Source organism: Phacochoerus africanus, chromosome 6, assembly GCF_016906955.1.
Source record: "Phacochoerus africanus isolate WHEZ1 chromosome 6, ROS_Pafr_v1, whole genome shotgun sequence".
NCBI classification, from domain to species: domain Eukaryota; kingdom Metazoa; phylum Chordata; class Mammalia; order Artiodactyla; family Suidae; genus Phacochoerus; species Phacochoerus africanus.
Window position 1 is genome coordinate 62824225 of NC_062549.1, and position 17362 is coordinate 62841586.

The 17362-nt window shown below is 47.0% G+C and overlaps 1 protein-coding gene across 1 annotated transcript in view; it reads right to left on the reverse strand.

Moving 5' to 3' along the window:
• RDH10 (retinol dehydrogenase 10) overlaps positions 1 to 16941 on the reverse strand; it is a 29183-nt gene extending 12242 nt beyond the window's left edge. Inside the window, exons 1-2 of the mRNA XM_047783752.1 lie at positions 15903 to 16941; positions 14011 to 14246 (exon numbers count right to left, since the gene is read on the reverse strand). Of these exons, the coding sequence (XP_047639708.1) occupies positions 14011 to 14246; positions 15903 to 16191 (525 nt within the window). The 5' untranslated portion in view covers positions 16192 to 16941. The remainder of the gene's footprint in view (positions 1 to 14010; positions 14247 to 15902) is intronic.
• Positions 16942 to 17362: the final 421 nt, after the last annotated feature.

A 17362-nucleotide genomic window follows, 5' to 3' on the forward strand; every position in this document is an offset into this window, starting at 1 on the left:
CCCCTTCCCCTATTTAATAACTCTTTACAGAATAATGAAAGTCACCCGCAAAATTGCAGCCAAGTAGTCTGCTAAACAACAGGTTGTCATTAATCCCCTTGCTTTGCCCCCAACTCAAATCACATCTCAGGAACTGTAATAAAGACAGATCTTCCAAAGGGCAGAGGCTTTGGTTCTGCTCCAGTGACCAGTAAGCACTTCCATGAGGCAGAACCACATGCACGCGCGCTCTGCCTCTGCTTAGGCCACCTTCCCCCAACCCGCAACCCTGAGCCCAGCAATACCCCCATGATCATCTCCCATCAGCCCTTGTACTTCATACATGCAAATGGTTTAAATTCTTCTCTGCTTCCTAGTGAGCTTACTTCAGAGTCTTTATAGAATGTTAAATCTTTGCCTAAACAAAAGACAAATACAATCAAGATGTCACTCCTGAGAACTTATTCTTAGGTGTGCACCATGACAACTTAGAACATGCTCACCGTTCAGTTCCTGTAGTGGTGCAGTGGAAATGAATCTGACTAGGAACCATGAGGTTGAGGGTTTGATCCCTGGCCTCAGTGGGTTAAGGATCTGGCGTTGCAGTGAGCTGTGGTGTGGATCACAGACACGGCTCAGATCCCACGCTGCTGTGGCTGTGGTATAGGAGGGCAGCTATAGCTCTGATTGGACCCCTAGCCTACGAACCTCCATACTGCCTCAGGTACAGCCCTAAAGAAAGAAGGAAAGAAAGAAAATGCTCACCCTCTATGAGGGTCTATGAGTTACCTATATTGTGTTAGGCATTGTTTAGAAAAAAAAAATGTGGAGTTCCCGTCGTGGCGCAGTGGTTAATGAATCCGACTGGGAACCATGAGGTTGCGGGTTTGGTCCCTGCCCTTGCTCAGTGGGTTAACGATCCGGCGTTGCCGTGAGCTGTGGTGTAGGTTGCAGACGCGGCTCGGATCCTGCGTTGCTGTGGCTCTGGCACAGGCTGGCAGCTACAGCTCCGATTCGACCCCTAGCCTGGGAACCTCCATATGCCGCAGCAGAGGCCCAAGAAATAGCAAAAAAGACAAAAAAAAAAAGTGACACTCTTAAAGAAACTTAAGGATTATAAAAGCCTCCTTTGGAGTTCTTTGGAGTTCCCATCGTGGTGCAGTGGAAACGAATCCAACTAGGAACCATGAGGTTGCGGTTCAATCCCTAGCCTCAGTGGGTTAAGGATCCGATGTTGGCGTGAGCTGTGGTGTATGTCTCAGATGGGGCTCAGATCTGGCATTGCTATGGCTGTGGTGTAGGCCAGCAGCTATAGCTCTGATTAGACCCCTAGCCTAGGAACCTCCATATGCCACAGGTGCAGCCCTAAAAGACAGAAGGAAAAAAAAAAAAAGCCACCTTTTCTAGAAATCAGTTGTCAGGCAAAGCTACACACTGGAATCATCCAGGGGAAGCTTTGTTTCTGACGTCCAGGCATATCCCAGGCCAGTTATACCTGGGAAGGAATCAGGCATCGGGAGATAGCGTTCCCCAGTGACTCCGATATGTGGGCACGTCTGAGAACCAGTGTTCTAGAGCAGAGTATCTCAAACTCAGCACCACTGACTTTACTGCCGGGTCACTTTACATTGTGGGAGGGCTGTCCTGTACCTTGTAGGATGTTCTGCAGTATCCCTGGCCTCTACCCACTAGAAGCCAGTAATATCCCCCCAGCTCCAACGAGGGGAAATGTCTTCAGGTGCAGCCAAATGCCCCGGAGAGTGAAACAGGCTCTATGAGAACCACTCTATTTTTTTAAAGGAGATGGGGACTATATTTTTTGTATATATTTTTTGGCCCATGGCATGCAAAAGTTCCCAGGCCAGGGACTGAATCCACCCTACAGCAGCAGCTCAAGCCACAGCAGTGACAAGTGACAACGTCCGATCTTTAAACCCACTGAGCCACTAGAGAATTCCAAGAACCAATCTTTAGCACATTAGCAAATCAAGTTCCATATAGTCCTGTGATACTTTTTCCTAAGCTCTAATTCTCATATTGTAATGACATTTTCTAGCTTTGGAAGATGTTCTATGCTTAAAAAAACCCCACGACTTAAATATAGGCCCAGAAGCCTCTCACTTTTAGTTTACATGTCAATACCTTCAAACTACCACTCTACTACTACATTAAAAAGTATCATTGGAGGGAAATGATGCCAACGACATGCAGGGGCCAGAAGCGGGGTGGTGGTGGGGGGACAACAGGCACAGTCTCTATCCTCCTGCAACTTATTTCTAGACAGCGGTTTTGGTCCTGAGCAGGAAGAATGTAGCCCTGCAATGCATGGCCTTGACTCTGTACCATGGTGTTTATTGGCTTTGGAAATGCCATCCTGGGCACAGCAACCAAGGGGGAAAAGTGATCAAGAGAGAACTTGGGCTTCTCCTTTTAAACAATGGCCTGGACTCAAATTAAAAAAATAACCCAGATGAGGGTGGAGCCCAGGGTGCATGCATGGTCTGGCATTTTCCTAGTTCCTTCTCAAAGGCTGATGTGCCTAAGAATTACCCAAGATCTGAAATGCAGACCCTGATCCAGTAGGTCTGGGAGGGGCCTGAGCTTGCTTTTCTAATATGCAGCATGGCCAGGTAATGCTATTGCTGCTGCTCTGGACCACAGTCTGAGCACAAGGTTCTGGCATAGCCAGGTAACGTCTACTCCAAACCTCACGTGGTGTCAGGTCAATTTCTTCTAGAAATTCAGCAAAACTGGCTAATTTCTCTGCTCTGTCCTACCTGTGTTCTTTGGACCAGAGTTTTAGTTGAGAGGCCCCATTCTCCAGTCCTCACATCCTTCTCCCAATAATGTTTATCAAAAGCCAGTTCGAATCTATGTCAAGAGCCCTGGGAGCTTTGTATGGACAACTAGGGGAGCTTACAGGCTGTCTGTATATTTGCCTTGGATCCATTTTTAGCACTAGCAAGCCCCTCTGCTGTGGTTTGAATGTTTGTGTTCCTCCAAAATTCACGGTGAAACCTAACACCCAATGGGATGTTGTCAGGCCATGAGGGTGGAGCTCTCAAGATGGGATTAGTGCCCCTTTTTATAAAAAAAGACCCCAGGGAGGGTCCTCACCCCTTCCACCGCATGAGGTTACAGCAAAGACAATGGTCTACGAACCAGGGAGTGGGTTCTCACCAGACACTGCATCTCCCAGAGACTTGATCTTGGACTTCCAGCCTCCAGAATTGTGAGAAGGAAATTCCTGCTGGTTATAAGCCACTCAGTCCATGGTACTCTGCTACAGCAGCCAAATGGACTAAGACATCCCCTTCCCCATTAGCATAAGCTGTCAGAGAGAGACCTAGAAGACTTCAACTCCTTTCCCTTATCCACACAGGCTCTGAAGGCTTAGCTTTCAAAACAAGGACCTTAGACCCTTTTTAGCCTGAGCATTTACCTTTTTCATCTTCCACATTTACCTTTCTGACGTTTTCATGCTTTGTTAAGCCTGTGAGAGAACCGCACAGAGGGAAAAATTACCCCGTTAAAAATCAGATGCTTGTGCCAGAAGCTTGGACACCCCCAGGGGACCAAAATGGCACAATTTTGAGAATCCATGATTAGCATTTCCAAAGCAAAGCTCCTGAAGTTATCTGGAATTCTGATCCCATAAGATTATTATGTAACAAAAATGGTATTACATTTTCCAGGAAATCAGCATAAAACAAACACAAAAACCTAAACTAAAACCACACCATTTTTTAGGGAGTTTTTTTTTGGGGGGGGGGGTGGTTGGCCAAGCCTGCAGCACATGGAAGTTGCAGGGCCAGGAATCAAACCCGAGCCACAGTAGTGATAACGACGGATCCTCAACCCACTGAGCCACAAGGGAACTCCCAAATCACACTGTTACTGACACTTTGGTATCAAGTATTTGTTCAGTCAGGCCTTGTCATTCGCTACCTTTGTGTCTGTTCCGTCAATGTTGACACACAAACTAGGGAGAGAAGGACGCAGAGTGACTAAGGTCACAGCGCTCTCTTCTCAGTGGAGTAACCACCTCAGACACAGACCATGGAAAATTTCAGAAAAGGCACAGAAAAAAAACACGTGCACGTGAATTGGGCGTTGGTAATAAAATTCTAATGTGGTATTGGTTCTTTAGAAATTTACATGCTTGTCTAATTTACGGAGCAAACTTTTTGGGGATAATAAGCTATGGTTAATCAGTAGTCATCACTAAACTAACCATGATAATAATAATTCAAAAAAATCAACATACCACTCATTCTTACATTATAAGTGACTCATAGGGAAATCTACCAGGAACTTTGAACATACACCCCCGGTTAGTATTTGTAGAGCTTCTAAACTAAGGCCCTAGGCAGAGGGTCTGGGTCCTAGCATCTTCCTTCCCCAGGTGACCTTAACCGAGTCCCATAACCTCCCTCGGTTTATTTCCTCATTCATAAACATGGGGATAATGGCTCTACTTAATGCAGAGTTGCTACGAGGGGCAAATGAGAGAAGAGTATTTATGGAAGCGCTTTGTACGACATTAAGTGCCATATAAAAGTATAGTAAATGCATACGAGGCATATTAAGTATATATTTATAGGCTATTTGGGTTATAAGTGCTATCTATTTTTGGTTATGTTGTTTCTTCGAGTTCCTGCAATTCCTGGTTCTTACTAAGTATGGCTCCCAGGCTCCCTGCCCTCCACGCAGCACCAGACCACACTTCCGGCAAAAGCCCAGGGCCTGACCACCAGTAGCAGCCTCACAAACAAGCGGCTTAACAGCTGCTTCCGCTGCCAGGCCCTGCCTCCAGAATCCTGGATGCTGCTGGGAAATGGAAGACACTTTCCAGTGACACCTCTTCTCTAATCCTTTTCTCTAGGCCTGTCCTATCGGATCAGAAAACAACCATTTAGAAATGTAAATGATACTGCGTGATGGAGAAGAACAGAGCACTTGTCAAAATAAAGTTAGTACAGAACTATTTGAGAATAATTGATTATATACCTGATGTTTTTCTTCCCCAAGAGACTGTAGGACTTATCCCCATTAAAAAAAAAAAAAAATCCTTGAGGAGTCAGTAGGGGGCAGTATGTTAATTACAATTGGCAGGTGGGAAAATTGAGGCTTTGAATTTTAAGTTTCACTTGTCCTCAAAATACCCATGTGCTTACATAAGTTACACCACAAATATTTTCCCTGTTACACTGATTTGGGAAGTGCTACTTTGAGCCCCATTGTCTGGAATAACACTAAGAAGCTGAATTGTGTTAAGATTCAGAAATTCCAGCCCTAAGCCATTTGAAGCGAAGGCAAGAACTGCACATTTTATGCAAGTAGCAAATGAGAAACACTGGGGTTTCCCCAAGCCCCAAAATGCTGATGTTGCCACTTCTCACACACCTCTGTGTGATCTTTGAAAGTTTCACAGGCCAAGTCGAGTTTTGTTTCCGAATGTGAATTCATTGTAAGTGGCTTGTCATCTGGGCTCATTTGACAGCACTCAAGGTTGCAGCAGTAATTGCCCTTCCTTGTTAAATATTCCAGCAGCATTTGCGGCGGTGTTGAAAGTTTTATGATCATTATGAGAGGATATTCATTTCCCCCCCCCCCTGTGGTTCATTTAATTTTAGTTTCAGAGCATTTAAGAAAATGGTTCCTGACAGGTGTGAACTTGGGTTTTGAAGGAATTGACAAATAAAGTATTAAAGAAAAAGAAACCCAAGAATGGGTCATGCTGGGTAAGATCAAGTCAAAGATGCCAGCATTCCTGCTGTTGAAAGGTGTCCCCACCAGCCCCAAGATGGCACATGCCTACATCAGCCGAAGCCCAGGGGCCGGGACCGCTGGCCAAGGGTGTCAGAGTAACCGAGACTAGATTCTAAGGTTGTATGCTCCAACAGCCTTTACTCTGAACAACAGTGTCTTAACAGTGTTAGGTCATAATGCAGGGGGGTTCCTTAAGGAGGCTCTAGGGTGAGGACCAGATGTACGCTTTGCATGTCTACCATATATTTTCAAAAAATTAAAAGACACTACCATCTGACTTAACTTTCTGGTTATACTTACTTTCTGGTTACAAGGGGTCTCTGCCTAAAAGGAGTTTTTAGGTCAGTTAATAGAACAATAAGAAGGGGTTAGTTCTTTCTTTTTTTTACCTTTTTTTGGGGGGGAGGGTTAAGGGCCACATCCATGGCATATGAAGGTTCCCAGGCTAGGGGTCAAATCAGAGCTGTAGCTGCTAGCCTATGCCACAGTCACAGCAATGCCAGATCCAAGCCTTGTCTGTAACCTATACCACAGCTCACAGCAACATCGTACCCTTAACCCTCTAAGTCAGACCAGGGATAGAACCCATGCCCTCATGGATACTAGTCAGGTTCATTTCGCTGAGCCATGATGGGAACTCCAGCATGAGTTCTTTGAATAGCTAACTACAACAGTAACTTCTGAGACTGATGAGACATCACTAATTAAACCAAGAGAGATTAACACATTTTCATCTGATCCCTGGAGTTACAAGCTCAAAACACTGGATTTAACCCATGCAGCTGAGGCACGGAGTGGTTCCCTGTTTCTGAAGGACCATCAGAGTTTGTCATACTCCAAAGATTAGCTACAAAAGGCCCTTTATCTTGGGGAAATGACGGGTTGTGTGTGCAGAAGGTAGTAAGATACAAATCCACCCTGCCAGCACACCCCCTAGTGGAATCTCAGCATAGTACAACCAGGGGGTCCAAAACGGCCCTGTGTGTTTAGGACTGAACACGGGCTGGCAGGCACTCTTCCAAGTCCAGTGGCTGTAACTGTACCAGGCGCCTTCCCCTCTTCCCCGAGCCTCCAGCACAAGCAAGCACTACATGCATCTCTACATCCAGCCACCGTGGTACACATCTGGATCAGACTGAAGCAAACTGCCTACTTATCGGAAGTGAAATAGGCTTTAATTTTAGTTCCTAAAGAACTAGAAAAGAAATTTTAGGTGAACCTGCTATTAATATTTCTTAACTCAAGGGAAAAAAAACTTAAATAAAAAGGGGTTTCCTACTTTTAAAAAATAATTCTACCTCCCAAGTGAGGTTATTAAACTACTTGAGAGTTTTCTGATTGTCACATCTTAGATATGTTCAAGTTACTGAAGTCAATTCACTGGTATCTGCCAAAGATCTTGCAAATCTGAAAGATGATTAAGGTCAAAATATAAAGGAAGAAAGTTGAGATTGAGAGCAGTTAAGCATTTAACCCTAGGGTCTGTGGCCTCCTCGGGCTGCAGTGACTGCATCCTGTGGCGGATGGCTGGGGTGGGCGCTCTCCACTCAGTCTCTCTGAAAAAGCTATCCCAGTAGTGTTAGCATTAGCACAGGTTAATGAAGACTTCCACTCTGACATGCCCTACAGATTATTAATTTCTACTTGGGCAGATACTGGATAAAGCCCCGGATGCAGAAACAATGAGGGAGAAAAGAACAAACACCACCTTTGCTTCCTGGGATCAAGATGAGTAGCACGAGAGTTGCCGTCATGGCTCAGTGAAAATGAATCTGACTAGTAACCATGAGGTTTTGGGTTTGATCCCTGGCCTCGCTCAGTGGGTTAAGGATCTGGCATTGCTGTGAGCTGTGGTGTAGGTCACAGATGTGGCTTGGATCCTGCATTTCTGCAGCTCTGGCATAGACTGGCAGCTGTAGCTCCGATTGGACCCCTAGCCTGGGAACTTCCATATGGCGCAGGTGCAGCCCTAAAAAGAAGAGGAAAAAAAAAAAAGGATAAGTGGCACATAATCCAATGAGAGAGGCGGGTTCCCTGAACCAGGAATTTGAGACTCCTGCACCAGGGCTGCCTCCTTAACAGATAAAGAAACTATTAAGTCAACATGGAAAGATTTTTGAACGTGTTTGTTTTCCTCTCTCAGAGGTGGTGATCCATTTTGCCTGAACTATTCAACTTCTGTCTCCCAGTAAGAGAGGACCCAAATGAAACAGAATCTGAGTGGGGCAGGGCCCCTTTGGGCCCAGCAAGGTGTCAGCTCGGCTGGAGCTTAGGGTCCTCCAGGGGACATACTAGATGATGAGCCTGGAAGGCAGGTGGAAATCAGCTCTGGAAGGCCTGAGCTGCCATGCTGATGAGCCTGGACTGCATGCTGTGAACAATATGGTCATGCAAGGGCTTGGGGGAGGTTCTAGTCAGCGTCATCTTTAAGGAGGCGTATAACAAACTCAGTGCTGCTTAGATAACCGGAGGTTGGAGAGCAAAGGCTGGAAACAGGGAAAGAAGTTCAAGGTTCTTGGTAGAGTCCAGGCGAGAGATGACAGGAGCACAAAGGAGGACGCAGGGATGGAAAGAAGGGGAGCCAAGTACACAGAAGCAACAGAACCATCAGGACTGGGTGCCCATGAATGCGTTCAGGATGGGGAATTAAAGATATGGCTGGTGTTCCCAAGCCACAACAGGGAAATCAAGAAGGGGCCAAGAGGAATTGGTTCAGTTTTGAGACGTGTCGATTTCAGGGACCATGTGGAACAGCCAAGATGGTTGTGTGAACTTGGGATCTATCTTAGCAATCACAGGTGAAGCTGCTGAAATAAACAGCTCACCCAGCTAGAGGTGCATGGTGAGAAGAGGTGTGAGCACGCCATACTAAAAAGCCGACACATCTCGGAGGTGTGGAGGCGAAGAGGACTGGGGAGACAGAAGAGAAGCAGGAGAAAGAGGGCTTAGTGTGGAAGTTAGAGCCCCGGCCTCTCACAGAGACAGTCAACAGGCTTGCATTCTACAGAAAGGTCAGGTGCACAGGAACATCTGGCCATTATAGAGGGGAGCCCTGCTAGTTTTTCATATGACGATGATTACTTAACAACGTTTTCTAAACAACTGGGGTAACCAGCCACAGATCGGAACATATATCAAAGGCAGATGTTGAGAAGATTTTTATAGGATGGTTCCCTGCTCTCGCCAGTTGAGTAAAATGATGGTTTATTAGGCATCAATGTTGATTTCTGGTAGCGTTAGATTTGGTTCCAGCGTGCAGTGTATCAAATGTAGAAGCTCAAAGCTCACTGAGCATGTGATCTTATTTTGTGTTAGGAAAGAAGGCTATGAAGTGACCCTGTTAGGAACGTAGAGCGGTCCGGGTATCCAAGCAGCTGCTCTCTAAAGAGATGTTTTACTCAGTGTTTATAGCTGTGACCATGAGAATTAATAAGGTAAAGCATGCTTACCCTATTTCAATTTACATTTCGAGACACAAAAAGCTGATTTTTAAAGCTCAAACATTTGATTTTAATGCATATGAATTTATTTAACAACAAGAGTTAGCTCTAGCACAGACTTAAAAATATTCCGTGGCTTCCCAAGTTTGTAGTAGCTATCCTAAGACAGGAAAACAATGTTCCAAAAAAAAAAAAAAATCAGTCTAAAATGATTTTTTTAAAAAGAATTCTAAATCTAAGAAGCCCTGAACAAAACTAGATTTCTCTAACCAGAGAACAGAGGAATACAGTATTTGAGATTAAAAACCAGTAAATCACCTAAGAACTTAAACATTAATGATTAGGGACCATTCATGAGATATTAGTTACAAGCACAGCACTAATGTCTTTAAGTGCTACATTACTCAGATCTAGCTGGTGGGCTTTTACTTTTCCTGGATGGATTTTAACTAAATAGACTTTAGACATTTGGATATAGATAAATGCCTAATTCAGTAATTAGTATTTTAAAACTGTGAAACCTTTTAAGTTAAGTGGTCTATTAATTAACTACCAATTATCTTGTCTGACTATCATACCAATAGAAGTAAATTACCGACTAGCTATTTGACAGATTTAGTCCTTCACCATGCAAAATTTCTTGAGAACACAAAAGGCCTGGGGTTAAATGCTTTTGCTTCCCCCTTTTGGTTAATCAGGGATCAATTTCCTGCTCACGTATCAATGCCAAATGCAGCTCTTTGGTCCAAAAGGAGCTACAGACAAAACTTTGTTTTTCAGAAATGGGAAGCTAAGGTGTTGTTTTGTTTTTTTTTTTTTTGTTTTTTGTTTTTTTAAAGATTGCTCTTAGAAAATAACAAGTGAAGCAATATTGCTGTTTTAGGGGAAACATGGGCTTGCAGGTCCCACGTGGAGGCCTGCTTTCCATCCTTCACTGGTATCAGCGAGGTGTTTCCCAGCCTGTGCATCTCACCCAGATACAGAGAGCACCTAGGTGAGCAATTTCTCTGATCTACGCCAAAGTTCAAGTGCCCTGTACTGCATACATTCTCACATTTCTTGTCCCCAACGGTGAATGTTGCACACCAGGTTAAGTTGATTAGAATCTACCCCAAATCTGTCACTTCCTGACTGGTGACCAAGAGAAGATTCCCAGGAGAGCTGCTGGTGAGAGACCACTGCAAGGTGAAGTGTCAGAGCAGACTGGAGGGCTGTGAAGAATAACGCCAAGTACCTCCAAGGCTTCTAATGGGTATGGAAATGGGTCTGAGGTTAAGGAACTAGGAAGGAGCTGCAGGAGGAAGCCTCTCCCTGAGGCTGGGCCACTGGGAAACACCAATGGTGGCCATATAGTCAAATTGAGCTGATTCAAATCGGTCTATCAACACCAGCCTCCTCAGGGTTGCTAGCTTCATACCAATGAGCTGGGTTAGTATGTTATGGTATAAAGATGAGGATACAGGCGGGGCAGGGAGAATGGAGAAGTTGTGGAGGAGAACAAAAGGAGATATAAACAATAACGAAGGGGAGCCAGCCTCTGCGAGATCCCGTCAATCTTACACTGCTGGAATTAGTCCAACATAATGCCTGCCTACCTTTTGAAACTTCAGAAGCCAGACCCATGCAAGCACTCTCTGAATGGGTTCTCTTCTAAATATTTAAGCAGAAGCCTAGCCTATACTATCAAACATTTATTGAGGAACTATGAGTAGTGTTCTCGTCCTGGTGGGGCGCGGGGGGGGGGGCGGGGGGGGCACAAACAGACATCTGTAGCAAACTGCCTGCAGACAGCTTGCCGTCTACTGGGGGCACTCGGGGCATGATGTGTTGAGAGTTACACCAGAGAGCATGAGCTACGCACAAAGGATGGGGTGACAAGAAATGCTGCGAGAGACCAACGGAAAGAAGAGACAAGTCATCTAACTGCAGCTTCATGAGCAAATGAGGGGCTGGACAAGATGATTTCTGAGCATCTTTTCAGCTCTGGTATGCAAAAATGCCAGAAAGGGACTGGACTGGGGATGGAAGGTTATATTAAGAACTTGAGCCAGGGCTCAAAAGATAGGTGGAGCCGAGAAGAGGGCCCTGCAGGCAGGGGGAGCAGAGTGAGGAATTAAAAGTCTGAAGGAGCAGAACCCATGGCTCTTCAGTGGAGAGGTCTGTGAGGTTTCCAGTTCATTGCCTGTGACTTTAACTCTGGGTCAGGAGCAATGTGCTGTTCATTGTGTTATGATAACAGACATCAACTGCCACTTAAAAGTCTGGCTCAAGATGATCTGTTCAAATGGCTGAACAAATTCACTTATTAAAGTGGTGTATGGGGCAACTTCTTTTCCCCACCCAGATACAGTAAAAAGACATGCTGGTTATTTTCTCTGGAAGGAAAAAACAGCACATGCCAATACATCTTTGGACAGTTACCATGAACATTTTCACCTAAGAGGGCTACTGGGAGGGAAGCTGAATTCAGGTGGTTCTTACACCACCTAACATCGCCCCCCCCCAAAAAAAATCACTGTAAAAAATTATAGTAAATCTTCTTTTACATTGTAGTTGCTAGATTTCTTCTTAAAGGGTTTGTAAGTTTTGGCAAGAAGTCAGAAATTCCAACTCTAAAATGAATTTTCTGACTCAATTTTGAAAATAAATTCTTAAGTTTAGATGCTTAGGGGAGAAACAGCTGGAGAATTCAGGAGCCTCCCATATTTTAATATGAAGTGACGTCATTACTGTCAAGGCTTCCAAGAACTCCCTAAATGGTGTTTAAGCAACATCTCAAAGCAAAGTGAGGACTTTGGGAAGGTGGTATGTTCCTCCTTGGTATCTAGATTCAGTGCCACAATGTATTTTTCTATTGGAAACTTGATTTAATGTTCTCCTTCTGTTAGAAAAGTATACCAACTCTATATCAACTAACGTGCATTTTCAAAGCTAAAGCTATCAATACCAACATACTCTGCTTAGCCTCTTTTAACAGGACATCTAGCAAAAGGAAGCTGCTTTCCTAAGTATTTAACTGCAAATTGTATGGGGTTTCTTTAAAAATCTGGTTATATCCGATACCATACAATTCAGCAAAGTAATCATGCAGAGAGAGTAGGTATAAGACAGTAAAATGTCAGAGCATTTCGTGTAGGCAAAAGTTCAGAGTTGGGAAACCACGCTTCATCTCAGTCAAAGGTTATTGGCAAAAACAATCCTGGGGTCTGTGGTTTGTCACTAGCCTCCTGATGGCTGGGTATCTGTTTAAGGAAGACGACTTGACTGAAATCAGCTGGAGTTTCTATGGCAGCTTTACACTTACCAGTCTTTACACAGGAAAACTACAGTCCACCTGCAATTTATGTATATCCTTAATTTCAAGCACTGGTTCTGTTTTACTCAGAATTATAAACACACAAGATTCCTGTTAAACGCTATTGCCAAGTTTATTCTGCTGTGCTGGTCTTTACTCACCTGATCCACCCCTTTGCCACTTGCTGCCTGTTCTTGTGGACCCCTGGCAACAAGGGCTTCTATTCAGCTCTCTAACCCCACCGCACACAACACCCTCCCCCCCATACATGTGAGTGCAGACACAGACACACTTCAAGTCCTCCCAACTATATTTGGCCATCTCCTTACTCATTTAAGACACAGATACGAGTTACCTCACATCACTTATATGTCCATTTCTAGAGCTTTGGGAATGAATTAAGTACACTCCTGTTGAAAAATAAAACATGAAAATAAACTTCTCCCAGGATGAAAGAAATAGTTTAATGTTCAAAGGGCAACAATTTGAATAAGTACTTCTAAAGCCAGATTAAGTTTTTAAGCTGTGGCTAAAAAATTAATGAGGTTTAACGTGACCTATTTAGGAGAAACAGTTCTTTGGTACATTCTGTGAGAAGGCTAAGCCGCCTATGGAAAACAACAACAACAAACAAAAAACCTATTTCTTTACCCTTTCTTTATTGGATCCTACCTGCCTGCAAAAGTAAAGGGGAGATACTGTGGGGGGAAGAAAAGTGTAACATGGGTCACGAGTGTACTGTGAGAATGGAGAGCTTCACACCTGCCATTATGGATGATATAAGCCCAGCTGGAAACCTGGGGTTAGTTTGGTCCCCAGGGCAGAGGGCTCTCCCTTCTGACGTAACAGCTCTGATGGTTAAGAGCTGATAAGGTCTAAGTCGCTGCTTTGGCAGGTCTCTCGAGCTCCCCGTCCCCTATTACAGGGACTCTAGGGTCCTATCAGGGAGAATTCTGTTCTCCAAAGAGATGCATCTTCTCAGCTGAGAACGTTCTGGGATGTACCCCAATAGGACAATGCCAGAGACTCTGGGGATGGTCAACAGAAGGTAAGTGACTGCCAGGGTGGCCTGACCACTCCCGCTGGGCCACAAACGCTGATCTCAGAGTCTTTGGCACTTTCTAAAATGTGGCTGAGCAGTCATTTGGAAGCCTAAACTCTGACTTTAGAAATTCATAAGAACAACCAATGTTTTACAAACTCAACAGAAAGTAAAATAAATAAACCCAGGGTTTTATGCTCCCTCTTGTTATTTTTATGGCAATCTTTCAAACTAGTTCAAAATGTTCACTCCTCTACCCTCTCCAGAAATACTGGATTGGGGCGGGGGGAGAGAAAGAAAGAAAACAATGATTTAATAGTAAGCAGCATACACTGTAATTCACCCGGAGGGAATAGCAAATTGGAAGGGAGTTTGTGGTGAAAGTGTGCAGGTGGCTTTCAGGCTGGTACTGAAGTCTCGATCTTTCCCAACCTCCTTGCTAAGGAGGGCCCAGTAATAAAAACAAGGATGTTTATATTTACCCAGAAGTGCGCGTGGCAATTGACCATCATGGTTCTCTCGATTAGCTCATCAGGACACTCCAGCAGGTGATGCCCAGAGACCACGCCGGCATTATTGACCAGGACTGAGACCTCGCCAACCTCCTTGCGGACCCTTTCCGCCGTCAGGTAGACATTCTCTCTCTTTCCCACATCACAGGTGTAGGTAAAAACCTGCAAGTTACAGTGTGGCAGAATTTCTTCCTCACCATTGCCAGCTGTCCTCAGAAGTTCAGATGAAGCGGGAAAAAAAAAAAAAAAACACAACAGAACAGAGAAGGGGTGGGGGGTTGCAAAACGTGAGTCATGTGGCCATCAGCAGGACAAAGATCATACAAAACAAAAATACTACAGTGAGCTTCAAATTTCTAACACCGTAAGGCTTGCCAATGACTGAACTTACAGCTGCCTTCCTCCCCCCAAAAGTCTTTGGGAATTACAGCAATTTACTGGATAACTTTGCTTAGGGGAAAATCATGTAATTGTGACAAGCCCAATGCAAGTCGGACCTCAAGGGATCGGCTTCCTGGAGCTAAAGACACCTGGAATGAACTGATCTCAGCTCCAAGAGCAGCAACCCCTCCTCCCAAACACACACGCTACACACTCCTCTTCTGGGAGGAACAGCGGCCAAAAGAGGCTCTTACTTCAGTACCAGTACCCTTCAAGTGGAAGCTCACCTCAAGGCTCACAAGTCAATACTGTAATTAATTATCTGAATTCATCCAAAGCCAAGAAATAAACATCAGGCGGCTCATGAAAAATTAAGAGTCACATGCTGGTTTGTTCTAACTGGAGTAGTTAAATTCCTCTAAAAAGCACCCTCACATAAATCAAGTTTACAGATAAATATGCAATTTTACCACAAAAGGAACCCAATTCAAAAACCGAAATCTCTTCCCTGGAAACAAATACCATTCTCTTTCAGGTTTCCACAGAGAGCACAAAAATCTGTATTTTGCTACCCTCATACCAATGTTGAAAATGTACCAGTTTTGACCTTTGATTTTTCTGACCTAAAAATGCAGGTGCCAGTAATTTTGGTGACAAATGATGGCTATGGGGGAGGGGTGCTGCTCAAATTAATCTTCTGGATATAGTTAAATGTTTTCCCTGGAAATGAAGAAGTGTCAAAAAAAAAAAAAAAAAAAAGCAAGAGCCATTATCAACTCTCCTGGATCAATACTTATGGTTGGTGATGGTCTCCGCTTTGGCTAAAAAAAAATCTCAGATTCAGGTTAATAAATATCCAGAAATGTAGACTTTCCAAAAGTTACCAAAAAGATGGAATGCATTTTACAATAAGGCTTAAATCCTTCAAAGCGTTTTTCCTTAAGAGACGAGGTATCTTTCAATCAGGCTGAGTACGTAACTAAAGTACTGACTTATCTCTAGTGAAACAATGTTAATTATTTCCCTCTGGCTAAAGTTAGAGTGAAATCATCAAATGCTGCCCTAGTTTCTGAGGTTCAGACCTCAGGAACCAGCACACATGCACCACCAGTCCACTCTGAGAACAACTTCGCAAAGACACTAGTTTCCCATTTCTCTAGGATTCAAACTGGTAGTAACAAGTTCCCTTGCCTGCCTTAGCCCGAAGGCTTCCGAAACCCCAGAGTCGTCCCCTAAAGGACAGGTCCTCCGTTAAGACAAGGTTTTGGCGCACTTTCTCCCTTCTAATGCAGAGGTGATCATGTTCCTTTATCAGGGGGCAAATTCCACTCGCAGAAGACAGGGCTGGGGCGGGAGGGGGTGTTCTCTTCCTCGAGACCCAGGCTGACAGTGACAGTGGGGTTTAGGGGCTCTCCGGGGTAGGGCACGCGGGGGTGGGAAGGGGCTTGACCCAACAATGCTCGGGCGCAGGTCCCAGTTACCTTGCAGCGCCGCGGCGTCCGCCGCCTCCAGGTCGCGGTAGATGTGGCGCACCATGCCCGCCGTCTCCTCGTTGCTCTGCGTGTTGATGTCCCAGAGCACCAGCAGCGCCCGGCGCCGGGCGAACTCGAGCGCGAAGAGGCGACCCAGGCCGCTGCCGGCACCCGTAATGAGGCACACCTGGCCCGCCACGCTCTTCTCCTTGGGCCGCACCAGCCAGCGCGCCGCGGCCAGCACGAACGCCCAGAGCACTTTGAAAGTGACCACGAAGAACTCCACCACGATGTTCATCGCGACGGCCGGGTCTCCGCAGGAGCCCAGCGCCCGCGCCCGCGTCCGCGCCCACCCCGTGCCGCGCAGCCCGGTTCCCGGCCCCGGGGCGCTTGTCAGAGCGACCGGGACAGAAGGCAGCGCCCCGCGCCCGCCCCCGAGGTGCCCGCCGGGCTAGAGTGCGCGGCGCCACTCCCGCTCGGGCTCGTCGCGGTGGCCCCGGGCTGTGCCCGCCGCCGCAGCCACCCGACTCGGCGCCTCCTGCCGGCGGCCGCCCGCCCGTCCCGGAGCGCCCGCCCCGCCGGCCGGTCCCGCTGCAGCGGCGGTGACAGCCGCGAGTTAGGCGGCGCGCGTGGCTCTCATGGCCAAGCTGCCACCGCCCGAGCGCCCCCGGAGCCGGCGCTGCGGCTCCCTCTCACCCCGGGGGAGGGGCGCACAGCGGAGACGGCACTGGCCGGCCGGCCGCCGCGGAGTTGTCAACTTAACCCAAGTTGCTAGAGGGTGGGAGAGTGGGGTGCGGGGCAGCGGGAACGCCTGGAAGGGGCGACTCGTTCGGCGCAGGCGAGCGCTCCGCAACGGCTTGCAGCTGCCTCCGCGGTCTCGTGTCCCCCTGCCCTGCACTCCCCGCGGCTGTCACTCGGGCACCGGGCTCCGCAGCACAGCGCCGCTTGAAAGTCGGAGCGCTCCCGGCCGCCTCTGAGAGGGCTCCACACTCCGCGCTATATAACCCGCGACCGGGAAGAGCCGGCGGCGGCATCGGCCCTCCCTCCGCTCGGCCTTCCCCGCCCCCGGGCGCACCCCGCCCCCGGCCCAGCCCCCAGCCCGCCCGCCAGTCGTCCGCCGAACCGCGGCGGGGCAGCCCCTCTCACAGGGCCGTGGCTGCAGCCTCCAGCCCTCCTCGCACCTCCCTTCGCGGTTCACACCCCCTGCCGTGGGGTGTCCCGGCCTCCGCCTGCCAGGCCCGACGGTAGGCAGTGCCCCGGCCATCCTCCTCCGGCCGTCGGGTCCTCGCTTGTCCCCGTCTCGTCACTTTGGTTAAGCAGGGGGCTCTGGGCGGCCCCGCCTGCGATCAGGCGCTGCAGAAGACAGCCCTGCGGGCTGAAGGAACGAAGAGAAGGACCTCAGCAGCGCGGCAACGGTCGTGCCTGTCTGCCACTAGGGTTGGCAAAGAGCCGAGAAGGCGATCAAAAGC